The 26246-nt window shown below is 52.9% G+C and overlaps 1 protein-coding gene across 2 annotated transcripts in view; it reads left to right on the plus strand.

Annotated features, from left to right (window-relative positions):
• The first annotated feature begins 501 nt into the window (after positions 1–501).
• The window catches only part of ITGAL (integrin subunit alpha L), a 36997-nt gene continuing 11252 nt past the window's right edge, over positions 502–26246 (plus strand). Inside the window, exons 1-21 of one of the 2 annotated variants that reach the window (XM_069486032.1) lie at positions 502–630; positions 1685–1787; positions 2395–2489; positions 2603–2670; positions 3928–4045; positions 4155–4285; positions 4993–5138; positions 8715–8847; positions 9008–9158; positions 11530–11603; positions 11710–11842; positions 14970–15121; positions 15487–15624; positions 16458–16655; positions 16794–16924; positions 18085–18245; positions 18343–18494; positions 20697–20786; positions 25160–25216; positions 25312–25385; positions 25751–25892. In XM_069486032.1, coding sequence (XP_069342133.1) covers positions 576–630; positions 1685–1787; positions 2395–2489; positions 2603–2670; positions 3928–4045; positions 4155–4285; positions 4993–5138; positions 8715–8847; positions 9008–9158; positions 11530–11603; positions 11710–11842; positions 14970–15121; positions 15487–15624; positions 16458–16655; positions 16794–16924; positions 18085–18245; positions 18343–18494; positions 20697–20786; positions 25160–25216; positions 25312–25385; positions 25751–25892 — 2502 coding nt within the window. In that variant the 5' untranslated portion in view covers positions 502–575. The remainder of the gene's footprint in view (positions 631–1684; positions 1788–2394; positions 2490–2602; positions 2671–3927; positions 4046–4154; positions 4286–4992; positions 5139–8714; positions 8848–9007; positions 9159–11529; positions 11604–11709; positions 11843–14969; positions 15122–15486; positions 15625–16457; positions 16656–16793; positions 16925–18084; positions 18246–18342; positions 18495–20696; positions 20787–25159; positions 25217–25311; positions 25386–25750; positions 25893–26246) is intronic. The other variant, XM_069486033.1, reaches the window with a different exon arrangement.

A 26246-nucleotide genomic window follows, 5' to 3' on the forward strand; every position in this document is an offset into this window, starting at 1 on the left:
TGGATTTTATTTTTTAGAACTAAAATTAGTTACTAAAGACACCGTTCTGTAACTTGCTCTTTTTCTTTAACAGCGTATCACAGGCATCTTTCAATGTCAAGAGAAAGCCACCTCATTTTTTCCTCCTATCTTATTTCGCCCCGTTCTTTTTCATGGCTGCATAGCATTCCACTATAGTTTTACCACAGCTCATTTGGTCCTCTCCTGCGCTTTCGGGAGTCTTTGGCTCTGTGTTAGTGAGAGGCCGATGCAGCAGCTCTCGAGCAGGAGAAGCTGTCACCTCGTCACCATGCTGTCTGCTCTTGGATGAGGTGAAAATACAAGTAGGCACAGGAAGTGTCTCTAACCTGCTTACACTTCCTCTCTGAACCCATGCGGTTTCACAACCCCCACAGGCACAGCCCCCGCCCCCCCAGCCCACCCCAGTGTCACCAGCCTGGCGCCTCTGTGAGAAAGTTCCACTGCAGGAGGCCCCAAGGCATCATCATTTCCCTCTTTCACCCTGTCTGGGTTGCCGGCAGATCCCAGGGGCCCGCCGAGACGGGCCGGTCCGCGGTCCCTGCGGCGCTGGAAGGATGGGTTCCCGCGTGGTCCTGAACGCGCTGCTGCTGTGCGGGGCGGTTCTCTTCGGTACGCACGGGAGGGGCGGGGAGGCGCACGTGCCTGCGGCGGGGACCTGCGGGGCTGCGGGCTGCGGGGCTGCGGGGCTGCGGGCTGCGGGCTGCGGGGCTGCGGGGCTGCGGGGCTGCGGGCTGCCGGGCGGGAATGGCCACGGGTGTCAGGGAATCCTGGCGGGAGAGGGGGAGGAGGACAGCCAGCCAGCCAGCCAGCGCCCCGGCGCAGGCAAGGTGCGAGGGGAAGACAGAGAAGGGGGACAAGGGAGCGCAAAGTTGGGGGGCGGGGGGATCCTTTAAAAAGGCAGCCGGCGAATGGGCGCCTGGAGCTGGGAGGAGAATGCCGGGTCCTGGCGCCGCCCTTGGGACCACCTGCGTGTCTGTGTGTCGCAGACGAGTCCTTTCCCCTCCTGCCTCGTCAGTCCCTCCGTCTCGACACATGAAGGCGCGGGCACACCTGACATCCTAGGACGCTGCCCACTAAGCCTCGTGCTGGGAGGAAAGCGGGGCGGGAAGGGACAGCGTGGGACGTGCCCTAGGCAGGCTGCCCGAGCTGGGCCCCGCAGACGGGCTCAGGGAGAGCTGGGCCCCGCAGAGGCCGCCCAGGATCAGGGCAGCTGGAGTCCCCACGTCTGTGGGAAGACGCCCTCCTCCCAAGGCCCAGCATCCGAGTTCTGGGGCGCCGGGGCCCCATGCCCACAGGGGAAGCTGTGTGTGGGCAGGCCGGCCTGCCCTCCTGCCCTGGGGCATCCCCATCTTGGCCTCTGCCTGGGAACTTGGCCACCCTCTGCCCCTGGGGCCCCCAGGGCCTCCTCTCTCGCCGCCTCCGCTGTCTCATTCTGCCGTCTTTGTCCAGGGGCCAAATGGGAAGTGTGTCCTTCTCAGGCCCCGTGAAAAGCTCTCCCCGCTCTGGGTGGCAGGGAGTGGCTGCTTCCATGTCCCCAGGGTCAAGGCCCCGGAGGGGAAGTCCAGGGGCTGTGGGCGGCCTGTGGAAGGGCAAGGGGCCGAGGCCAGCGCCTGCCGGGCACGTGCGGGCCCCGGAAGCAGCTGACAGCGCTGGCCTCCCCCAGCGCCCGCCCGGAGCTACAACCTGGACGTGCGCCACGCACAGAGCTTCTCCTTCGCGCCAGCCGGGAGGCACTTCGGGTACCGCGTCCTGCAGGTCGGAAACGGGTGAGCTGCCAGCCCCCCAACCTCGTCCCCCGGCGTCCCTCCTGGTGCCCCCCACCCCAGGGCTGCCCCTGCGGCCAGGGCTCACCCACCCCGGGCCGGCCTGTCAATGAGCTGGGGCGGGTCTCCAGGACATCCCCGTCTGTCGGCGGGAATTCTCAGCAGACAAGAGCAAGGCCATCAAAGAGTAGACAAGAGCAAGGCCATCAAAGAGTAGAGCGAGGCCCATCATTAGGGCACCACGCCAACGCCTAATAGGGGAAACATCACAGTCCCAACACACTTGGGCACTAGCACAAAGTAAGCCATAAAGGAATCGTGAATTGAAGACTGACCGAATGGGCTTGTAATATGACATTCTGGCGATTACTCTCTGGGCCTCAGTGTTTCTAGACTGTAAATGGAAAGGCTCCTCAATTTTCTAGAATTCTGGCGTATGGAATTATTTCTCTGGGATGCCATAGGGAAGAGGTGGGGGCTGAGGAAGCTCCGTGAAGGGGAGTGGCTGCGCTGTTCTGAGAGTCTTGGGGCAGCTGAACCTCCTTAACAGGCAGCAGTGGGTGGATGGAGACCTGGGCAGCCCCATCTCACAGGTGAGCTTTCTCATCAGGGTTGTCGTGGGAGCTCCAGGTGAGGGGGACAGCACAGGAAACCTCTACCAGTGCCAGCCAGGCACTGGAAACTGCCTACCAGTCAGCCCGAGTGGTGAGTAATCGGGGAGGGAAATGGGAAGAATGGGGTCTCCGGGGAAACTGAGGCAGGCCCCAACAAGCCTGGATTGCCTAAGTCCCTCTAGACCAAACTTTTGGTGCCTACAGGTTCCAACTATACCTCCAAGTACTTGGGAATGACCTTGGCAACAGACCCCACAGGTGGAAGCATTTTGGTAAGAATTTTGTGGAATGGCGATATCCGAGCCTGTGACTCTCAATGCTAGGAACAAGAGATTAAAAAGAGGAAGAAAGAACACGGGTAAAGGACCCCACGAAGGTCAAGAGCATTAGAGAAACTCAGATTCGATCAGTGTTTCAACTATGAGCCAGCTATTTTCAAGCCCTTACTTACCTCGGGTTCTTTCCAAATATGAAATATCTACAACCATTGATAGACAATATGATTTTTGGTGGTATACAAACTTCCAATGTTTTAATAGTTATATATTTATTTATTGGCTTATTATTAACAGAAAAAATATATAAGCACATCATATTCATTATTACCTGGATCTTATTGCTTAGTAACAGGCTAAAGTTAAGAAAAAAATAAATTTAAAGGAAAATATTAAGTAAATAATAGTATGCTCAAATGGCAGAAATTGTGAAGTTATACAAACGTCTAAAGTTTGGGAAACATTACCTTATCTCTTTTAACCCTCAAGACACACAGGTGACATGGGAATCAGTATACACATTCCACACATGAGGAAACAGGACCACAAAGGTTAAGAGACTTGGCCAAGGTCACATGGTTGCAAAGTGGTAGAGCCAGGATTTGAATCAAATTCTCATTTGATTCCAAGTTCATTACTCTTTCCAATTTATCCCAGCCAGCATCGTTCTGTGTGAGAGACAAGGCTGAGGGAAATACTGACCCAGTCTTTAATTATTTAGCTTATTTATTTAGCTACTATTTAGCTGAGTGAAATACTGACCCAGCTTATTTATTTAGCTACTATTACATGCCAGGCATTGTGCTAGGTTCTGATGGGGAAGGGAGAGGGAGAGACAAAGGTGACCATGACAGGAGCCCTGACTTTCAAAATTGCAGTCTGGTGGGAAAGGTAATCATAAATGAAAGAAACGGCATTCTATATTCTGGGAATCGTACTTGATTTAGCCTAAACACAGAATGTGAGATTGGAAATGGGAAAGAATGGCCTGGAAACGTCGGATAGTGCCCAACTATAAACAACGTGTGTGCCAAGTAAGGAGCTTGGACTTCATCCTGTAGGCAGCGCGTGTCCATTGGCACAGAGCATTGGTAGCAGCGGAGGAATGGCTGTGGGGAACTCGTGGAGGCAGTGTCAGCTTGCCCTGGTAGCCAGCTGGATGGAGGGAGGCTGGGAGGGGGACAAGAACTCTCAAGGTTCTTCTTGGCTGATGCTGCCTCAGAAGACACATAGCAACGCCTTTGCTTCCTTTAGGCCTGCGACCCTGGACTGTCTCGGACATGTGACCAGAACACCTACTTGAGTGGCTTGTGTTACCTTTTCCGCCAGAATCTACAGGACCCTGTGCTGCAGGGGCGCCCTGGTTATCAGGGTAAGGAATGGGGGACTCAGTGGGCAAGAATAGCTTCAGTGGCTGCCCCTACATGGGGGCCAGACCTTGGAGACACTTCACCAGGTCCCTTTGTCTCTGGCCTCTGCAGAATGTATAAAGGGCAATGTAGACCTGGTATTTCTGTTTGATGGCTCGGGGAGCTTGCAGAAAGATGAATTTCAGAAAATCCTGGACTTCATGAAGGATGTGATGAGGAAACTCAGCAACACTTCCTACCAGGTAAATATGTCGGGATTCTTGGATATAGGCACTGGATGCCTGCCTGAACTAGCTTGAGCCATCAAAGGAAAATTTAGTGTGCGCTATCACCAGAACCTATGGGCTTGGCTGTAGCTAGACCTCTGGGAGGGACAAGAGCCAGGGAGCGGAAAGCATCTAGGATTCTCTCTAGTTCTTGTTTCCATTTCTTTTTATGCCTTTGCTTCCTTCTTTTCTTGCTTCTCTCTGTAGACAGGCTCCCTTAGCATCTTTGGATTACAGGGGCCTGAGGAAAACTCCTAAGTTCACGTGATAAAGTTCCAGGAGGGTTTTCTTCACCTTCCTCTCAACTAAGCCCGCCCTCTGCAAATTCCAAGTTCTCAGGGAAGAGATTCTGACTGGCCTGCCTCAGTCGGCGGCCATCCGAGGCCCAGCTGACTGCATCCAGTTTAGCGGGTCACTCAGCAGGAATGTGGCTGCTGGGAGGCCACCCCTACTGTGACATAGGCAGGCCCAGAGAACAGGAGCTCAGCAGACATCACTACAGGAAGAAGCAGAGGTTTATTTCATTTTACTTCTGTGTTTACTTGTATATTGCCTCATTTTCAAAAAATGATCTGAGGCAGGGTTGTGGAGCCGGGCTGCCCGTGTCCTGCATAAGTGGAGATTAAATCAGACAGGCAGGAGGGAGTGTGTAACTACATGTCATTTCTGCCTTCCTTTTCTAGTTTGCTGCAGTTCAGTTTTCCTCGACCTACGAAACAGAGTTTAATTTCTTAGATTATGTTAAAATGAAGGACCCCGATGTTCTGCTAGCCAACGTGAAACACATGCTCCTGTTGACCAACACCTTTGGTGCCATCAACTACGTTGCGTGAGTCCCCTTTGCAGGAGAGAGCACATCCGCTCATTCGCTCTGTGTGAACTCGCTCCAGTTTCTGGGGGTAGAAACTCGATAGGTAGGTACAGCAAGGGCCGGTTTATTGTACGAATTCAAGTGAAGCAATTTCAGTCCAGGCTGTTCTTGTTGTAAGTAACAGAAATCTACTCTCTACTAACTAAATCCAGAAGGGAAACCTTGGGAGGATGCAGGGATGGCTCGTGAACCCCCGGGACAGGAGGTATTGGCAGGCCTCATGAGGGACTAGAACCAGGACTTAGAAAGCAACGTGAACCACCGCAGGCACAGTAGAGTCACATCTTAGATGGGGATCAGCTTTTGAACCCAGCACATGAATAAAAATCTCAAATAGTCAAAGTTATCTTCGAAGAATTCCTTGAATTCAAGAAATTCAATATATTCAAGTCCCACATTGGAAACTACGATACCTTAATTTCCTAAATCCAATACAGAATTTTTTCCAGAGTTTGATCAGATTGCTGTGTTTAAGCTGAGGCCTAGATGAGAGTTGTTAGATTGTGTTGACGAGTCATATTGTACATTTTATTTTATTTATTTATTTATTTTGAGACAGAGTCTCGCTTTGTTGCCCAGCCTAGAGTGCCGTGGCATCAGCCCAGCTCACAGCAACCTCACGCTCCTGGGCTCTAGCAATCCTCCTGCCTCAGCCTCCCACATAGATGGGATTACAGGCGGGTGCTACCATGCCTTTAGTAGAGTGAGTCCCGTTCTTGCTTAGGCTGGTCTCCAACTCCTGAACTCAAGAAATCCTCCCACCTCTACCTCCCAGAGTGCTAGGATTACAGGCGTGAGCCACCGCGCCCAGCCTCATATTGTATATTTTAAAAATACCTACCTTGGCTGGGCACGGCGGCTCACTCCTGTAATCCTAGCATTCTGGGAGGCCGAGGAGGGTGGATCGTTTGAGCTCAGGAGTTCGAGACCAGCCTGAGCAAGAGCGAGACTCTGTCTCTACTAAAAATAGAAAAAAATCATATGGACAGCTAAAAATATATATAGAAAAAATTAGCTGGGCATGGTGGTGCATGCCTGTAGTCCCAGCTACTCGGGAGGATGAGGCAGTAAGATTGCTTGAGCCCAGGAGTTGGAGGTTGCTGTGAGCTAGGCTGATGCCACGGCACTCACTCTAGCCTGGGCAACAGAGTGAGACTCTGTCTCCAAAAAAAAAAAAAAAATACCTACCTTTAAAGATTAGAGTGGCCATTGGAACTGAGACCAGTGTGAGGAATAAGAGAATTTAGATCTCCTATTTCATGTGCCCTTCTGGGCGTACCCTCAAACTGAGTGAAATAGCAGGACAGATCTGTGCTCTTTCACGTATTTTTCTCGTTTTCTTTTCTTTGCCAAGCAGGCACAGTTGAATTTGCATAAGGTAAAGGAGCATGTGGTGTACTCTTCAAGACTTCGTGCGTGTGTGTTTCCGACTCTTTTCTTCTGGGGCTGACTCACTCTGTCATGCCCACTCATTCTCCCTCTGTAGGCAGCTTTGGTAGTACGTGGTCAAGCCACATCCACTCAAAAAATGGTGGCCTCAGTTTTCCAATTCACATGAACAACCTGAATTCCAGTTTCCATGAGAGAAAATCTGATGGCCTGAGCCTGGATTACGTGTCCAGAGATCCACGCAGCTATGGCCTGGGTCTGCTTCATGGTGTTAGGTCACGTGGCACAAATATGGATTCCAGGGTCCCACCTCTGTGGGAAGGGGTCTTAAAAAATGTTCTTCTTGAAGTTCTTAGAGAAAGGGGTCACTGCAGGATGAGAAGATACACCAAAAGGTGTCAATTATGGGAGCAAAAAGAAGCAGTCATGCAAATATTTGTCATAATACTCCTTGCCCACCTACTTTGTGCCAGGCAGTGTTCTAGGTCAGGAGTCAGCAACTCTTTTCTATGAAGGATCAGATAGTAAATATTTTAGGCTTTTCTGGCCACATATGATTTCTGTTGCATATTCTTTGCTTGATTTTATAATCCTTTAAAAATATAAAAACCATTCTTAGCTCATGGACTATACAAAAGTAAGCCACGGGCTGGATCCGGCTGTAGGTTCTGGTCTGCTGTGTTCTAGGTCCTAAGAATGTAGCAGCGAATGAAACAAAGAAAAACGTCTGCCCGCTCAGAGCTTAGCATTTCGGTAGGGGAAAGAAATACAATAAACAAGATCAATAAGTAAATTAAATAATGCAGCCAAAGATGCGAGTTTTATAAAGAAAAATAAAGCAGTATTCAGCAGGAAGTTCAGAGAAGGTTACATCTGAGCAGAAGGTTACAACATGTTGGAGGCGAGGAAGCCATGGGGACGTGACCATTCCAGGCAGACAACGGCCCAGGCCCTGAGCCGAGGACGTGCTTGGGACGTTGGAGAGAAGCCAGGCTGCCAGCATGGCTGGAGAGGAATAAGTGAGGGGGGAACAGCAGGAGATGAGGTCAGAGAGATACTGGAGTCCGTTTGAGTTAGGGACTTGGAGGCCATAGCGGGTCTTTGGCTTTTCCTCTGAGTAAGATAAGCAGTCGCTGGAGGTTTTCAGCAGAGGGGTGACAATCTGATTTATGTGTCTAAAAAGATCCTTCTGGCTGCGGGGTTGACATTAGACTGTAGAGGGGGTAAGGGTGGAAGCAACGAGGCCAGTTAGGAGGCTACTGAAAAATCCAGGTGGGAGGCGACAGTGGTTTGAACCAGGGTGGAAATCCATGAACAGCACCTGCGATAGGCCCATGTCCGTGTGGATGGAGATTGGAGAAACATTTTGCATCCAAAATCGAACCAGAGGTCTTGGCATCAGGCAGGTCTTGGCATCAGGCAGGTCAGGTGGTTGACGTGGAGCCGCTGTTCCAGTGAGAGCCATGGCCAGCCCGGCTTGCTCAGAAGGTGGCTGTGGCCCGTCGGGTATTCAGTTCTCCCTTCTGTCACCTCACGGGCCCTGGGCACCTGCTCTGTGCTGGGAGCCAGAGGTGCAGCAGCAAGTCAAGCACGGTCCTTTCCTCATGGTGTGCAGGGGAAATTGACACACAAACAAGTCACCGCAATTCACTCGGTTAAAGGCTGTAGCAGAGCTCTACAGGCAGCCTAGGGGTGGTAGGGAAAGCAGGGGAGGTGCTGTGTGAGCTTGCTCTGGAAGAGCGACTTCCCAATTTTTTCTGGCTGTAGAACCCTTTATTCCCATTGAGATCCCACCTAGGTCAGCATCTCTAACTGGTTGAAGGGTGGTTGCCATGTGATTGCAATGGAGGGTAGGAAGCCCAGAGTCACCCGTCACAAAACCTCCCCCTCTCAGTCCGTGGGCTCTGGGACCCCCTACAAGCTGCCCAGAATTCAGTGTGAAGACCACTGGCCCAGAGGGTGAGGGGGGCAGCAAGAGTGGGGTGGGGGGTTCAGAGGAGACCACCGGAGGCTTGCAACACCTGTCTGGGAGATGCAAGGAGGGCTTTTGCTTAATCTGCAGGGCAGCGACTAAGCCAGGAGGGTGGGGAGACCTGAGGCTGTGGTTTGGGAAGAGACTCTCACATCCCCTTTTCCTGGACACAGGACACAGGTGTTCCGGCAAGAGCTGGGGGCCCGGCCAGATGCCACCAAAGTGCTTATCATCATCACTGATGGGGAGGCCACTGACAGTGGCAACATTGACTCAGCCAAAGACATCATCCGCTACGTCATCGGGGTATGGGCCCCAGACCCCAGCCGCTTCCTAAGCCTCGTCTTCCCTCTCCTATTCCTGAACCCCAGTCCCCTTCCTCTGTGGGGCCAGACTCTTGTGAAGATGATCGAAAACTGGTCTGAGATTCCGGGATGCCAGCTCTTCACTCTTCCCTCCCTCACAGATTGGGAAGCATTTTAAGACCAAGGAAAGTCAGGAGACACTCCACAAATTTGCCTCCAAACCCATAGAAGAGTTTGTAAAGATTCTGGACACATTTGAGAAGCTTAAAGACCTATTCACTGAGCTACAGAAGAAGATCTATGTCATTGAGGGTGAGTGACAGACCCTGGGAGAGAGCGCGGGAGCCTCATGCAGCAGTTGACCCAGGACATCAGATTGGAGGCACACTGAATAATAATAACAAGCACTTACTAAGTGCTAAACAGAAACCTCTAGTGGGAATTTAGGAGAGGATAATTTAGGAGCAGCCTCTGATATTTCCTCTGAAATTCCATCTTCCTCTTGGAGCTCAGCTTGCCCCCGGGTGGGGCGCAGAACTGACCTATGTCTTGCTGGTGTCACCAGAGCCCTGCAGATTGACAGTAATTCCTTTCTCTTCTTGTTCGACTCTCTCATTTTCACTTCTCCTAGGCTCCACGTTTCTTAAGATGAGCAGGCTGGCTGGGGCCACAGGCCCTCTTGCTCGGCCTGGCGTAAGAGGAAGTTTTTACTGTGGTCACCAGAGGACTGGCTCTGGGAGGGTATTTCCCTGAGGAAGCTTAGTCTGCTGAAAGCGACATGATTTCCACAGGGAAGTCACCCTCTCTAGGACATGCCTTGGTGTCCAGTTCAGGGGAAGAAGCAGTGTGGCACGTACCATCTGCCCCAGAATCCTCTCTGCCTCCTACTTGCTGTGTGACCTCAGCCAGGTCACTTCCCTCTCTGAGGCTTACTGTTCTCTGTCAAATGGGATAATAACACCAGTTTAACAGGGATGCGTAAGATTTAACTGAGTTTGCTGTAACAAAATGCTAAAAACTAAGTGACTTTAAGCAACAGAAATTTATTGTCTCAATGTCTGGAGGCCAGAAGTCTTTAGGTGTCACTTTCTCTGTACAAATTCTAGCTGATGCCCCAAGCCTGGGTCGGGTGCTCTTTCCCATGTGCTGCTGTCACCACTGTGTGCTCTCTGTCAGAGGCCTGTGGCATACATTGTATTCTATTATCTGCTCAGTATCTGTCCCCCACGCTAGGCCATGAGGTCTGCCATGGCGAGCCCCGGCACCCGATGCCTGGTTACGCGGCATATTCATTTGATGAGTGAACCAATCATCATAAGAAATTGCTATGTTTCTTGAAAACATACATGTAACAGGCACTTTCCATGATTTCACTCATTTCTCTCAGCATTCTTTCGAGGCTGGTGAGATTATTTTCATTTTATTGATTCACTGTGAATAAGACACTCAGGGATACTGCGAAGATGGAGCTCGTGTTCAAGATGAATAAGGAAAGACAGTCAACAAGGAAACGAACATGATAATGAAAGGCAATTAAATTCACTCTGAAGTGACTTTTGAGCTGAGACGTGAAAGACCAGAGTGAGCCAGCCACGAGAGGAATGTGGAATGTGGGCGGAGAACATTCCAGTCCGAGAGAAACACAAGTGCAGAGGCCGGGCGAGGGGAATGGGCTTGGCATGTTGGGGGAACAGAAGAAAATGTCAGAGTGACCAGAGTGTGGTCGGAGGAGAGGGAACATTGGTGGAAGGTGGAGCTTTCCAGGCCCTTGAGAGGAATTTGGATTTTAGTGTGAAGAGCAATGGGAAGGCACGAAGCCTTCTGAGGAAAGGGAAAGCCACGGTCTGATACATGGTTTTTAAAAAGACTTGCTCTAGGCCGGGCGCGGTGGACGGCTCGCTCCTGTAATCCTAGCACTCTGGGAGGCCGAGGCGGGAGGATCATTTGAGCTCAGGAGTTCGAGACCAGCCTGAGCAAGAGCGAGACCCCATCTCTACTAAAAATAGAAGAAATTATCTGGACAGCTAAAATTATATATAGAAAAAATTAGCTGGACATGGTGGCGCACGCCTGTAGTCCCAGCTACTCGGGAGGCCAAGGTGGGAGGATCGCTTGAGCCCAGGAGTCTGAGGTTGCAGTGAGCTATGATGACGCCATGGCACTCTAGCCCAGGCAACAGAACCAGACTCTGTCTCAAAAAAAAGACTTGCTCTGTGGAACAAAGCTGGGAAGAACGGAGCCAGAGGCCACACGAGTGAGCTTTCGCACTGGTCGGGCCAGAGATGAGATGGCTTGGTCTGCGTGGGGGCAGAACAAGTCATTCAGGGAAGGGGACGAGTGTATTTTGCAGGTAGATTCATCGTGGTTTGGTGACGGATGTGTTGGAGACAGGACGGGGAAAGGGAGGACTCTGGTTCTGGTTCCTAGCGTGGCTCCTTAGCGGGGTGGGGCGCCATTCGCTGAAGCGGGAGGCCCGAGTGGGGGCAGCAACCAAGAGCTGCATCCTGGGCCTGCCGAGGCGGGGGTGACGGGAGGTCCAAGCCCAGAAAGCCGACTCCGAGCGGGAAGCCAATGCCCGGTCGGCCTGGCTCTAACGTGCAGGGACACATGCTGCTCTTCCTCCTCTGTCCTCCCACGAGGGTCGCTGCTTTTACTGCCCGTTCTCCGCCGCTTTGTCCCCCAGGCACGAGCAAACAGGATCTGACCTCTTTCAACATGGAGCTGTCCTCCAGCGGGATCAGCGCTGACCTCAGCAGGGTACGTGGTGGGCCTGAAGCCACGGACGGTGGGGGGCACGGGGACACAGCCGGCTCCTGGAAGGCAGCTGACCCCACTAATCTCCCCCCCCACCCACCCCGGGCAGGGCCATGCAGTCGTGGGGGCCGTCGGAGCCAAGGACTGGGCTGGAGGCTTCCTCGACCTAAAGGCAGACCTGCAGGGGAACACGTTTGTTGGGAACCAGCCACTGACGCCAGAAGTGAGAGCGGGATATCTGGGTGAGTACTTCTCCTTTCTGCTGGGTCTCTTCTGGTTTCAGGGGCCAGACGGTCTCTCAGTCTGGCTTTAAAATAATAATGAAAGCAATCGAGCTACCAACACGAACAAACTCAGAGTTCAAGTCTGGTTACAATGTTCTTAATTTTTCTCTTAATGGCCCCTCATCTGTGTATTAATCATGTTTTTTATTTTCTGTATTTTCTTTTCTTTTCTTTTTTTTTTTTTTTTTTTTTTGAGACAGAGTCTCGCTCTGTTGCCCAGGCTAGAGTGCCGTGGTGTCAGCCTAGTTCACAGCAACCTCAAACTCCTGGGCTCAAGCGATCCTCCTGCCTCAGCCTCCCGAGTAGCTGGGACCACAGGCATGTGCCACCATGCGTGGCTAATTTTTTCTGTTTTTAGTTGTTTGGCTAATTTCTTTATATTTTTAGTAGAAACGGGGTCTCGCTCTTGCTCAGGCTGGTCTGGAACTCCTGAGCTCAAATGATCCTCCCGCCTCGGCCTCCCAGAGTGCTAGGATTACAGGCGTGAGCCACCGCGCCCGGCCATATTTTCTGTATTTGCTGATGCTTTGACACCTTGGGGACTTGCTAAGCCTGGAGAGACTGCCCCTCCCAGGGCTAGCTAACTCCTAGAGATAGGGAACAACTTGCCCGTGAACACCCCTTTTATATGCAAACCCCCAGTCAGGAGCTTGTGTCTCCAACTGCCTCCTTTATCCAACTCTTACATACCAAGCTATTATTTCCTCTGCCCTACGTCAGCCCAGGGTCAGGTACCAGCCAACTAGAGACCACCACTATAGCCCAGAGCCTGCCAAAATCATTCAAACTGTGCAATCCTGAACTTGCCCACGCTACCCCGCCATCCTCCCCACGGAAAGCGCAGTCAGAGCTGTGGGCCGTGCTCTTCCCTCACTCCTGACCTGGCGCTTCCCCGCCTGGCCCTGCATGGCGCCCAGTGCCTCCCGCTTCTGGGGAGCTGTGAGTAATACATGTCTTGCAATGACAGTGGCCTCTCTCCATGTCATCATTCAGTCATCCCTATAAATTAGATCCCAGGTACATTTTAGAACAACCTGCCTCATTAGTAGGAGGATTACTTGAGGACTTTTTGAGGCTTCCTCTTCTTGAATTGTCCAAGAGCTTTAGGGTTTTATTCAGTCTCGAGAGTTCTTTTGATGCCAAGCGTAGAGGAAATGAGTTTAGTTCATCCACAATTGCTATTGCTTCTCTCTGCCTCAGGATGTCACTGTTGAGTCTCCTCCTGCACAGTTCTGTGGATGTTTGTTCACCCAAGGTGATGCCAGGCTCGGGCTGCAGGGGCCTCCTCACCCCTGTGCTCTGTTCTCAGGTGATAGCTCTTTTAGTTCACACTCATACAATCAGCCTGCCCCAGGGTACGAGCTGGCTCCAAGAGCTCTGGGCCAGGACGGCTTCCGGGTTCCACCTTCTCATGGACCTAGAGCCACCATCTTTCCGCCCTGCCTCATCCATGACCACTGTACAGGAGTGGGTCACTCTTTTGTTAAACTCTCAGAACACAAAAGGTTCTTATTAATTTTTTCCTCAGGAAAATTGGTGCTATTCATCTTGCATCTACCCTTCTAAGGAAGTCTACCGTAGTAATTGTCTTCTTTTTTTCTGTTTTTCTTCTTTCTTTTTTAAAAGACAGGGTCTCACTCTATCACCCAGGTAGGAGTGCAGTAGCACAATCATAGCTCACTGTAACCTCCAATTCCTGGGCTCAAGTGATCCTCCTGCCTCAGCCTCCTGAGTAACTGGGACTACAAGCATGCACTACCAAAACTGGCTAATTTTTAAAATTTTTTTAGAGATGGGGTCTTGCTATGTTGCCCAGGATGGTATGGAATTCGTAGGCTCAGGCCAGGTGTGGTGGCTCACACCTGTAATCCCAGCACTCTGAGAGGCCAAGGTGGGAAGATCTCTTGAGGTCAGGAGTTCAAGACCAGCCTGAGCAAGATCAAGACCCCGTCTCTACTAAAAATAGAAAGAAATTATATGGATAGCTAAAATACATACATAGAAAAAATTAGCCGGGCATGGTGGCGCATACCTGTAGTCCCAGCTACCCGGGAGGCTGAGGCAGGAGGATCGCTTGAGCCCAGGAATTTGAGGTTGCTGTGAGCTAGGCTGATGCCACGGCACTCTAGCCCAGGCAACAGAGTGAGACTCTGTCTCAAAAAGAAAAGAATTCCTGGGCTCAAGCAATCGTCCCATCTCAGCCTCCTGAGTTGCTGGGTTTACAGATGTGAGCCACTGTGCCTGGCTCTTTTTTCTTTTTTTGATATTCTTTACTGAGCAATTATGTGCCGGGCACTGTTCTAAGCATTTTACATGTATTAACATCTTTTATCTCATTTTATCCTCACAACCCGATGAGAAGGTATTTTTATCATCTCTATTTTACAAATGAAAGAACTGGGCCAAGGAGAGTTTAAATAACTTGACCAGGGTCACAGAACTAGTAGCAGAGCCTTGGTAATGTAGCCCCAAAGTCTGTTCTGTGTAAACCACAACGCTTATACTTTAGTACGGACACTACTGCCTTCAGGGTGATTTTCTGTTCTTTGGTATTTTGGAAAATAGGTGTACTTTGCTCACTGAAGAAGAGAAAATAACTCTGAAGTTTAATCTCTAGACGCCCACCCCACTATACACACACACACATAATATACACATATGTGTGGACATATGTGTATACAGAGATAAGTATAATCTTAGATGTCTACTATGCTCCTCTCCTTTAGATCTTAGTTTAGCGATCGCTGCCATAGTGCTAAGCATTTTATATCCATGGCCTTATTTCATCCTCAAAACCACCCCACGAGGTTGGTACTGTTCCCATTTTCTAGATGAGAAAACTGAGGCTCAGAGGCACGAAATGATCATCAAGATTACACAGCTGAGGGATATAGCGGCCTTGGGCCCAAATGGCACTGTTTGCACTGCTCAGAGCGATGACTGCTTTTCTCGGGTCTTCTGGCTGCCGATGCGTCTTTGTTAATAACCCAGTTTCCTGGGCCCTCTGCCCCTTTCCCTCTGGGTGTCACCTTCGTCCAGCATCCTTTGTGTCTCTAACTCCAGTCCTCTCGCTCTGTCCCCTCAGGTTACACGGTGACTTGGCTGCCCTCCCAGGGGAACACACGGCTGCTGGCAGCAGGAGCCCCCCGATATCGGCATGTGGGCCGAGTGCTGCTGTTCCGAGAGCCCAATGACAGCGGACAGTGGCGCCAGGTCCAGAAGATAGACGGGAACCAGGTGCGCACGCCCCGCGGGGCATCTGCAGACCAGGGCCTGGCGTGACGTGCACCACGCTCCGGCTGTCCCTTGAGCACTCATCCGCTGACCCTGTGCCAGGCGCTGTGCCAAACACTATCACATTTGTACCTCACGCTCACGCACCCTCTGAGGTGAGCCTTGGCGTCTCCACTGTCCGGTTTCAGAAACCGAGCCCCAAGGAGCCCACGTGTCTTAATCCATACAGGCTCCGAGGGTGGGTCCAGGATTTGAACCTGCCCTTGAGGGAGCGGAATAAGATGGACATGGTGCAGCTGAAGGGTAGGGGGCCGCTGCCAGCCCCGTGTCCCCACGGGCTCCTCCTCAGACGCCTGCCTCTCCCGCAGGTCGGCTCTTACTTCGGTGGCGAGCTGTGTGGTGTGGACGTGGACCAGGACGGGGAGGCGGAGCTGCTGCTGGTGGGAGCCCCGCTGTTCTACGGGGAGCAGAAAGGAGGCCGGGTGTTCACCTACCAGAGAAGACAGGTGGGCGCCGGACACGGAGCCCAGGGGGAAGGAACGGGAGAAATAGAGACTCACGGGCCTACTTCGTCCCGGTTTGCTAAGGGGCCTTCCCTGTCTGATCCGGGGTTAACTGAACCGTTAGAACGACAGGCAGACAGACAAGAACTGCTCCTCACTGCGGAAGGCTGTGTGCAGGGGCCCTGCCAGATTTTTTGTGGACGTGACCTCGTTTGATCTCACGACCACCTCCTGAGAGCCTACAAGCTATACTTTGTAAATGGGAACACCGAGGCTCGCGGGGCTGGGCACCAATGACTTCCCGGAGCCACAGGGCAGGTGGACAGCAAGAGGCGGAGCTGGCCCCTCAACCCAGGTTGGTGGCAGCACCATTCCAGGTCTGCGAGGACCACATCTTACATTTCTTTTCTTTCTTTTTTATTATTTTTTTCTTTTTTAAGAGACAGAATCTTGCTCTGTCATCCAGGGTGGAGTGCAGTGGCATGGTCATAGCTCACTGCAACCTAGAACTCCTGGACTCAAGCGATCCTCCCACCTCAACCTCCTGAGTAGCAGGGACTACAGGCTTGTGCCCCCACACCTGGCTAATTTTTCTAATTTTTATTTTTTTGTGGAGACGGGGTCTTGCTATGTTGCCCAAGCTGGTCTCAAACTCCTGGGCTCAAGCAATCCTTCCACCTTGGCCTCCCAAAGCACTGGGATCACAGGCATGAGCCACCATCCTGGCCTGTCTTACATTTCTTTAGTGTTCTTCACTAATTGTCCTTCGCAATGCCGTGTGCTGTGAAAGCCCGCTGAGTGATCAAGGTGTGACTTGTCTCCTTGCTCTTTCCCAGCTGGGGTTCGAAGAGGCCTCAGAACTGCAGGGGGATCACGGCTACCCCCTGGGGCGCTTTGGAGCCGCCATCGCTGCCCTGACAGACATCAATGGGGACGGGCTGACGGATGTGGCTGTGGGAGCCCCCCTGGAGGAGCAGGGGGCTGTGTACATCTTCAACGGGCGGCAGGGTGGGCTCAGCCCCCGGCCAAGCCAGGTGAGGTGCTCTGCCTGCCAACCCAACCCTGGGCCCGGGGCCTGAAGCCCCCATACCCAGACCCCACTCCGAGGCTGGCCCTTCCCGGCCTCCGTCCTGTCCTCCCCCAGCTCAGCATGATCTCTCTCTTGCTCTCAGCGGATAGAAGGGACCCGGCTGTTCTCAGGCATTCGGTGGTTCGGACGCTCCATCCACGGGGTGAAGGACCTTGAAGGGGATGGCCTGGCAGATGTGGCTGTGGGGGCTGAGGGCCGAGTGGTCGTGCTGAGGTAAGATGGCACCCGAGTCCTCCCAACAACCTCCGCTCTCGTGCTCTGAGTAGTTGAGGTGTGTGGGCACCATGCGGATGCTTGGCAGGCATGGGCTCTGTGGCCTTCGCCCTGGCCCCGTGTGACAGGGCCTCTGTTTATGGAGGCTCGGATCATACTCCATGGTAAGCAGCTGCCATCATGGCAGACCTGGCACGTGAACCCAGGCCTATCCGGCACCGAAACCTCGTAGAGAAGCAGCCGCACGTGACAGGTAAAGGAATGTCTCTAGAACACGGTGCCCTGGATTCAAGTCGAAGATCTGCCGTTCACTTCTGAGGTGTCTCACCCCAGTCACTTTGCTTCTCAGGACCCAAGTTTCCTCATCTTTGAAGTGGTGACATTTCTCGCCTTACCCATATCTTAAGAGTTGTTGGAGGAATCACGTAGGGAATAGATATTTATTGATCACCTGCTATGTCTTAAACACTGAACCAGGCATTGGGCACGGAGTTTACGTGCGGAGAAACATAGAATAAAAAATTAAACAAAAGATAGTTAATTACAAATTGTAATAAGTGCAGTGAAGGAAACGAACAGGGTGCCATGAGAGAGGACAGCAAGGGAGACCTGCTATAGACTGAGTGGCCAAGAAAGGCCCCTGAGAGGAGATGATATTTGAGCTGGGGCTTGAAAGATGAGAAGGAGCCAGGTTTGCAGAAGTCGGGGTAAGAGCTTTTTATGTATTTCACAGAAGCCCAGGATGTGCCCAGACTGCAAGGCAGGTAAAAGTTTGACGTGTCCAAGGGACTGAGCGAGGGCCAGTGTGGCTGGGTCAGCCCAGAGGTCGCGTAGCGGCAGACGAGACTGGAGAGGGCAGCCCCGGGCGCGCAGCGGAAAGCTTGGGCTTCACTGTGGGTGTCGTGCAGCCTCGCTGGGGGGTTATAGGCGCAGAAGCAGCTCGCATGATTTCGCTTCTCAGAGCGCACGCACGGGTCAGCAGGCCGCGGGAGGGGGCCCCACTTAGTCGGCAAAATCAGTGTCGTTGAGAGCAGGCAGTGACGGGGCGGTCTGCTCTAGGCTGGGAGCGGCCTCTGGACTCCGCTCGTGGGAGCCGCAGGTCTGGTGGGGGATGAGCAGAGGGGGCCGAAGGAGAGACTCGGTTGTTCTCTGGCTTGCAGCTCCCGGCCCGTGGTGGATGTGGTCACTCGGATGTCCTTCTCCCCAGCTGAGATCCCAGTGCATGAAGTGGAATGCTCCTATTCAGCCAGGGACAGGAAGAAGGAAGGAGTCAACATCACACTGTGTTTCCAGGTCAAGCCTCTCATCCCTCAGTTCCAAGGTCAGTGCGTCCTCCCGCTCCCCAGAGAAGCTGCCTGCCCCATAGCCAGGCCTGCGGCCCCCCGCCGTTCATCGCCTGCCTTTTCCACCCTGCCCAGGTCGTCTGGTTGCCAATCTCACTTACACTCTGCGGTTGGATGGCCATCGGACCAGAAGCCGGGGCTTGTTCCCAGGAGGGAGCCATGAGCTCAGTGGGAATAAAGCTGTCACCTCAGACGAGTCCTGCTCTGATCTCTGGTTTCACTTCCCGGTAAGGGAGCCAGTGCCAGCACTCTGAGAAGGAGCGGGCGAGCTGACTGCAGGGAGGCAGCGCTAGGCAGGCTCCGCTCTGCTGCTGTCCAGATGGGTGACAAGTCACTTTGATCTCTCTGTAGTGTCATTTCCTCTGCAACAGTAGTGGTAACACCTTTAGCATACTTTCTTCTAGTGTTTTTTTGTTTGTTTGTTTTGTTTTTAGAGATGGGGTCTCACTATGCTGCCCAGGCTGGAGTGCATTAGCAGGTGCAGTCATGGCACACTGCAGCTTCAAACTCCTGGGCTCCAGCAATCCTCCCCTGCCTCAGCCTCCTGACTAGGCTGGGACCACAGACATGCACCACTCCGCTCAGCTGCTAGTAGGTTTTTTTGTTTTTGTTTTTGTTTTTTTGAGACAGAGTCTCACTCTGTTGCCCCGGCTAGAGTGCCGTGGCGTCAGCCTAGCTCACAGCAACCTCATACTCCTGGGTTTCATGCGATCCTCCTGCCTCAGCCTCCCGAGTAGCTGGAACTACAGGCATGCACCACCATGCCTGGCTAATTTTTCTATACATATTTTTAGCTGTCCAGATCATTTCTTTCTATTTTTAGTAGAGACAGGGTCTCGCTCTTGCTCAGGCTGGTCTCGAACTCCTGAGCTCAACAATCCTCCCGCCTCAGCCTCCCAGAGTGCTGGGATCACAGGCGTGAGCCACCACACCCTGCCTGCTAGTAGTTTTTAATGCATTTTTAACGTGATTGCAATTACAACATAGTTACCATTTTTCCCTACCATTTTCACACATCATATATTAATGATGCTATGCAGCTTTTATTAGAAATTTTAGAGATAGAGTCTTGCTCTGATGCCCAGGCTGGAGTGCAGTGGCCTGATCATAGCTCACTGCAGCCTCCAACTCCTGAGCTCAAGCCATCCTCCTGCCTCAGCCTCCCAAGTAGTTGGGACTGCAGATGCATACCTGGCTAATTCTTTTTTTTTTTTTTTTTTTTTTGGAGAGACAGGGTCTCGCTATGTTGCCCAGACTGGCCTTGAACTCCTGGCCTCAAGAAATCCTCCCTCCTCAGCCTCCCAAAGTGCTGGGATTACAGGTGTGAGCCACCATGCCTGGCCTCATAATTATTTTTAATGGCTACAGAATATTCAGTCATGATAGTGTGTCATTATTTGCCAGGTACCTATGGACATTTATTATTAACACCCATCCCAGAAAGAGGTTGTTTGTTTTTAAAATATTAGTTTGAACAACTGCTGAAACACCCAGATTCAGTTTGCTTAGAAGCAGTCCTGTGTAAAAATGGGATTCATAGCAAATTATATGCTCTTAAATATTTCATAAAAGTCTCAGTGTAGGACTGGGGTATAAGACTTTGAAGTTTGTTTTAAATTTGTTGCTGTGGGGAATATGAAACATGGAAAACTAGAAAAAATAGTGTAATGAACCCCCAGCTACTCATGCCCCTATCTCAACAATTGTCCTCTCCCAATCTCGTTTCATTCCTGCCACTCAGCATTCCTCAGCCTCCTTCCACCCCTCCCCTCACAAGATTTGGAAATTTTAAACACGAATTTGCCAGAGAAGAAGGCATGGTGACATGGTAGAAAGACCTCTGGATTTGGACATCTGGGTTCAAATCTGGGCTCTGTCACTCCTAATTCTAGACTTAGGACAATTGCGTCATCCTTTTCAGGCCTGATTCTCCTCATTTGTGATGTAGGGATCATAATACCTGTCTCTTAGGGTCAGTAGGAACTCGAGGTGAAAATCAATTTGAGTGCCTACAAAGTGCAGCGTCAGGCATTGGGAATAGCAAAAGACGAAGACCCATCCCCGTTCTCAAGGAACAGAATTCTAGAACTAGGACATTCTGGTTTTTCTAGAATGTTCTTGTACAACCTTTGACAATGGCTGCCTAAGACGAAGATTCCGGGCTTCCGTTAGGGCTCGGCGGGAGCAAGTGCTGTGGCGGATGCGTGACGTGTGCCGTGGAACTGGGGCTGAGGGCGACAGCTGTGCAGAGAGGCCCCCGGGCAGCTCACAGACGCCTGGGGCGCAGTAAATGCATTTTCACTGCTCGTAAGCGGTAGACAAGAAACTACTAGAATTTCATCATTTGTAAGATGCAGACAAGGTTTGCATTTAAGCAGAAGTGCGGTAAAGGCCGGACTCGTGACAGGTTGTATTCTTATCACCCCCAGGTGTGCGTTCAGGACCTCATCTCCCCCATCAATGTCTCCCTGAATTTCTCTCTTTGGGAGGAAGAAGGGACACCGAGGGACCAAAGGGCGGTAAGGAGAGACCAACTAGGGGAGTGGATGGGAGCGGGGAGGGCAGAAATTCCACCGGCAGGAGGCGGCTGTGCCAAGCAGGAGTCCGACCGTGAGCGCCAGAAGCGCAGTGCGGCTCGCCCACGCGGGAAAGGCACACGGGACTTCGAATGGGAGGGAAATTTGAAAAACCAAGTTTGGGAAGAAGGAGAACAAGGGTGGTGGCCCTGGGGGCCCTCGAGAGGAGGCCAGAAGGGGTGAACCTGCTCCGGGTTCCTGCTGTGCGTCTGCTCCAACCTTGCCAGGTTTCTGACGCCACTCGGGACACACACTCCAGGCCCAGCCCGACCCCTTCTCGGTGCAAGGACAGGGCACCTTGATTCGCTTTCTGACCCGTGTGTTCAGCCAGGGCAGGTCATTCCCTCCGAGCCCAATAGAGGTGCTGTTATTACGTAAAAAGAGGGGGGTAAACAATACCTGCCCTAGTCCACCAGATCGCACAGGCCCTCCCCGTGTCCAAAGCCTGATTGCTCTTTCTGAAATCCCGACGCTGAGCGGGTGGGTTGGTTGTCCGAAGGCAGCGGTGTCCGGTAGAAAGAACCTGGGCCTGCACAAGCATGAGCAGGTTCTCTGGGACTGGCTGAGATTGGGTCCCGGTCTATGCAGTGAGTCCCAGCCTCGGGAGGCCTCTCTCCCTCCTGCAGGGGCTGGCAAGCACACTCTTTCTGGTGGCCTGGGCAGTGGGCAGTGGGCGCAGCCACGCCGCTCCCGGAGATAACAGTGGCGCGCTCACCAGAACACAGCCCTGCCCGCCGGGTGCTCGGATGCACTTGAGGGAAGTTGATGGCGCCGGCTCCACTGAGGGACATACACGTGGTACCTGCCCTTAAGGGCGCAATTTGCTGTTGGAGAAGCTGGAGCAGACAGCGGTGACAACGCTGTGATGACGCTGCGGCAAAGTTAGGGACAGGGCGGCAACAGTCTAGGCCGGAGAGTCCGGCTAGGTAGGGAGAGCCCCCCCGCCCCGCCCCCCAGAGGAGACCTGAAGTCCCCAGGCGGAGAAGCAGGGTGAGCACAGAGCAAGGATGCCAGAGACGGCAGGTGACAGGAGGAGAGAGAGGAGGAATGAATAAGCCCAGAGAGGTTGGCTGCTCTTTTTTTGTTTCTTTTAAACTCCAGGCGGCACGAGAGGGGGCTTGCCCTTGAGCAGCCCTTTCAGAGGGACCCAGGGGTTTGGTCCTTCCCCCGAGGGCACTGAGGAGCCATTAAAGGACTTTGATGCAGAGGAAGGAAATATTACAGACCAAGGCCTTTTTTGATTGCAAGTGCCCCTGACCGTAAGCGAAACAGGAATCAGTTCACTCTGAAGAGACCAGGGGAGGATCCTGGCTTCGCTCATGTCTGCTTCTGGGAACCCAAACAAGGCCACCAGGAATGGGCCTCTCTTCGTAGCCTAACTTATTATCCTTTTGTTGGTGACATCATCCATTATCCTCTCCACTGGGCAAGGTTCCTTCTTCTTGCTGTGACCCGGGGCATGTTCACACCCCTAAACCAACCCCTGGCGCAGGCCTGGGTCAGACGCCCACCGCTGGCCTTGGAGTGGGGCCAGGCACGCCGGGGAGCTGGGAGGCGGAGGCGTAGCGTAGACGGCTCTGCTGCGGAGCATGTGTCTCAGAAGCTCACTCCAGCAGCGACAGGGAGGCCGATTGCAAGGGTGTGAGCCTGGAGGCAGGAGGCTGTTGTAATGGCCCCACCGAGGGGTGGTAAGGCCTGAACCAGGGCAGTTTCTGTGGGAGTGGAGAGGAGGCTGTACATTAAAGCGAGCTGGAAGAGGCAGAATTGTCAGCTGCAGAGGCATGGGGAGAGAGGCAGACGGTGACGCCCATTTCTGACTTGGCTCTGGGTACATGGTGGAGCCACTCCCCACACAGGGGTCGCTGGAGGGGACACAGGGGAGCTGGTGGGTTCAGCTTTGACCTGGCTGCTTTTGGGCCTGTGAGTCATTCTAGGCAAGGGCAAAGTACCAGTTAGATGAACTCAGTTACTCAGTTGCAAACAACAGAGATTCAAATTAAAAGTAGCTTAAAAACAAGAAAAGTCTTTCTTTCCCCTGTAAAAGGCAGGTTGAAGTCGTGGAGGCAGTTCCAAGCCTCTAAATCAGGGGTTGGCAAACTGTATCTGGAAAGGGCCAGACAGTAAATATTTTTGGCTTTGCAGGCCGTATGGTTTCTGTTGGGACCTCTCAACTCTGCTAGCGAGACATCAACGCAGCCACAGATCATGGATAAAGACATGGGTGTGGCTGTGTTCCAATAGCACTTTATTTACAGAACAGGTGGGAGCTGGATTTTACCTTCTGGCCACAGCTTGCCGACCCCTGCTCTGATCTTGCTGCTCCTCCATCCTCTGCGTACCTGCCAGCGTACCTCTGCGTACCTTCCTGCGTACCTCTGTATACCGTCCTGCGTACCTCTGCGTACCTGCCTGCGTACCTCTGTATACCTGCTCCAGCTCCAACCATCATGTCCGCACCTGCCCAAGGGCAGGGGGAGAAGAGCACACATCCTCCCCTTGAGAATATCCCCCTCTGCAAAGCCACACAGCACGTTCACTGACATCTCACTGATCAGAACTCAGCTTTGTGGTCACATCTAGCTATAAAAGAAGCTGAGAAAAGCAGTCCTCTGCCCACACGGCCATGCCCCGGGTCAACAGTGGAGGCGCTGTCTTAAAGGCAGAAGGCGAGGAAGGATTGTCTCTGCTATGGGCAATAATTAAACGCCAAACTGTGTGGTGTGGAGGAAAGAGACCTGAGGTCACTGTTGTCAAAAAAGACTTCCTGAGGGAGGCGTCGCTGGTTCTGGATCTTGCAAAATGAGTAGACTTTGGGTAGGTGGAGCGAGGAGGAAAGACATCGCGGCAAATCAAGGGAAATGGGGAGATGGGCTGAGCTGCTGGCAGGAAGATGGCTTAGCAGGGTGGAGGCCCTGGACACCCATCTGGGCCTGGCCGGGGTCCGAAGGGTGGTAGGAATCTGTGTATGAATGCTGAGGGTAGGTGACAAGCAGTCAGCAGAGGCCACCAGGACCTCAGCCCCTGGAGGAAGAGTCTGGAGGCTGCTTGGCAGGTGATGTGCAAGCAGAGGAGGCCAGCATCTTTCTAGAACGTACAGCTGATAACCCATAAAATCCTTCCAGGGCCCCGTTACCCTTAGGATTAAGTCCCAGCCCCCTAAAATGGCCTGCAAAGCTCAGTGACATCTGGACCCTGCTTTTATCTCTGCCCCTGCTAACGCACAGCGCTCCAGCCAGCACGAACATCTTTGCTCCTTGTGCGACGCACAAGCTCTCTCTGGCCTTTGGGGCTTTGTATAGACTGTTCTTTCTTTCTCCCTCACCATTCAAATCATCTAGCTCCCTCTTCCTCTTCCTTGAGATTTCAGTTGTGATGCCATACTTCAGGAAACTTCCTTGATTCCCAAGTCTGGATAAGAGTCCTTTCTACATGCTCTGAAGATACCCTGTACTTGTCCCACCATGACATTTGACCCACTCTGTTGAAAATGCCGAGTCACCTCTCCCACCGGCATGGGAGGGCAGGCAGTAGTGTGTTTTGTTCTCTGGTATATACCTAGTGCCCAGCATGGGGCCTGGCCCAGAGTAGAAGCTCAGGAAATGTTGAAAAAATTGGCACACCTGTAATCCCAGTGCTTTGGGAGGCCAAGGCCAGAGGATTGCTTGAGGCCAGGAGTTTGAGACCACCCTGGGCAACATAGCAAGACCCCTGTCTCTATAAAAAATGAAAAAAAAATTAGCCAGGCATGGTGGTGTGTGCCTGTAGTCCCAGCTACTCACGAGGCTGAGGCAGGAGGATGGCTTGAGCCCAGGAGTTGGAGGTTGCAGTGAGCTATGATGACATCACTGCACTCCAGTCTAAGTGACAGAGCAAAACCATCTTTAAAAAAAAAAAAAAAAAATTGGCCTCCATCTGATAAAAGACGGAGAGCTGTTCTAGGGGGAGATGGGGTTCACAGAGGAGAACCGCAGTGAAAGAGCTATTCACAGGCAGGTGGGTCGCAGGCTGTGTGGCCAGGGGGTCCTGCCCAGGCAGGAATTGTGGGGGCTGCATTGTCACAGCCCTGGTCTACTGTCCGGGAGAAGGAATGGGGCACCCTGAGCCTCAGCTTTCTGTCAAGAAGATGCCCGCAGAGCAGGGCTGCACAGGCGGCCAGGGCTGAGGCAGGGAGGGGGCAGCCCTGGGAAGGGAGCTGGCGCCTGGGAGGGGCAGACCACAGCGAGCGCCGGTGAGCCGGAGCCCTGCCCCTCCAGCCCTCCTTCGTGAGTTCTGCTGCCTCAACTGATCTCTCCTCCCTCCACCTCCTCCGTGCTCAGCAGGCCAAGGACATACAGCCCATCCTGAGACCCTCACCCCACTCGGAGACCAGGGAGGTAAGAGGGGAGGAGGGGCCGGCAGAGGGGCCTGGGGTCAGCCCCCTCTGGGTTTGGGGCCTGAGCCTCCTGGTCCTTTCTTCTTGGCCTTTCAGATCCCTTTTGAGAAGAACTGCGGGGAGGACAAGAAGTGTGAGGCCGACCTGCAGCTGTCCTTCTCCCCTGTGAGGTCCGTGGGGCGTCCGCCCCTGGCCTGTCCACTCTGTGGTCCTGAGGCAGCCCCCGAGTGCTGGAAAGAAGGGGGCCCTGGAGTCCCTGCCCGCCTCCACTCACCAGATGTGCCATCTGGGGACACCACTTCCCTCTCTGGGCCTTAGTTTCCTTTTCTGAGAAATGCAAGAACTTTGTGGAACTCCCCTCTGCATTTGATGAGCTTGCAAAGCTCACAGCCTGAGCATAGGAGCTTATTTTTTATATTTATTTTTTCTGGCCTATTGTATGCCTCAGCTTTACAATTCCTCACCCTGGTCCTGCTTCCGTCAGTTCGACTCCATAACTCCCCCCCACCGCCCCCCGCCCCCCATCTCTCCGCAGACCCAAAGCCCTGCGTCTGACCCCCTCTGCCAGCCTCTCCGTGGAGCTGGCACTGAGCAACTTGGTGGAAGATGCTTACTGGGTGCAGCTGGGCCTGACCTTCCCCCGGGGACTCTCCTTCCGCAAAGTGGAGGTGCTCAAGGTGAGCCGGAAGGCAGGGTGCCTGCAGGTTGCCTGTCTGCAGCCCCCGCCCGAACACGCGGCAGCGGCAGGCAGGCAGAGGTCTTGGGGTCACATCTGGGTTCTCAGCCGGATGGTCACCCTCGAGCTGTATGCTCTGAGGTATAAGGTTCGCCCTTTGTGAGCCTCAGATTCCACAACCAAAAAGCCAGGCTGGGGACGCCCAGGGGCTCAGTGCAAGGGGCAGGTGAGACGGGGCGTGAGGAAGAGGCCCGCACTGTGCCCAGAGCGCTCGGGGACGCAGACCAGCGTGGGTGGGTGAGGGGGTCGCCTCCCTCAGGAGGTGACCGGAGTGTTTCTGAGGCATGGTCTGGAT

Source organism: Eulemur rufifrons, chromosome 14 (genome assembly GCF_041146395.1).
Source record: "Eulemur rufifrons isolate Redbay chromosome 14, OSU_ERuf_1, whole genome shotgun sequence".
In the NCBI taxonomy this organism is placed as follows: Eukaryota; Metazoa; Chordata; class Mammalia; order Primates; family Lemuridae; genus Eulemur; species Eulemur rufifrons.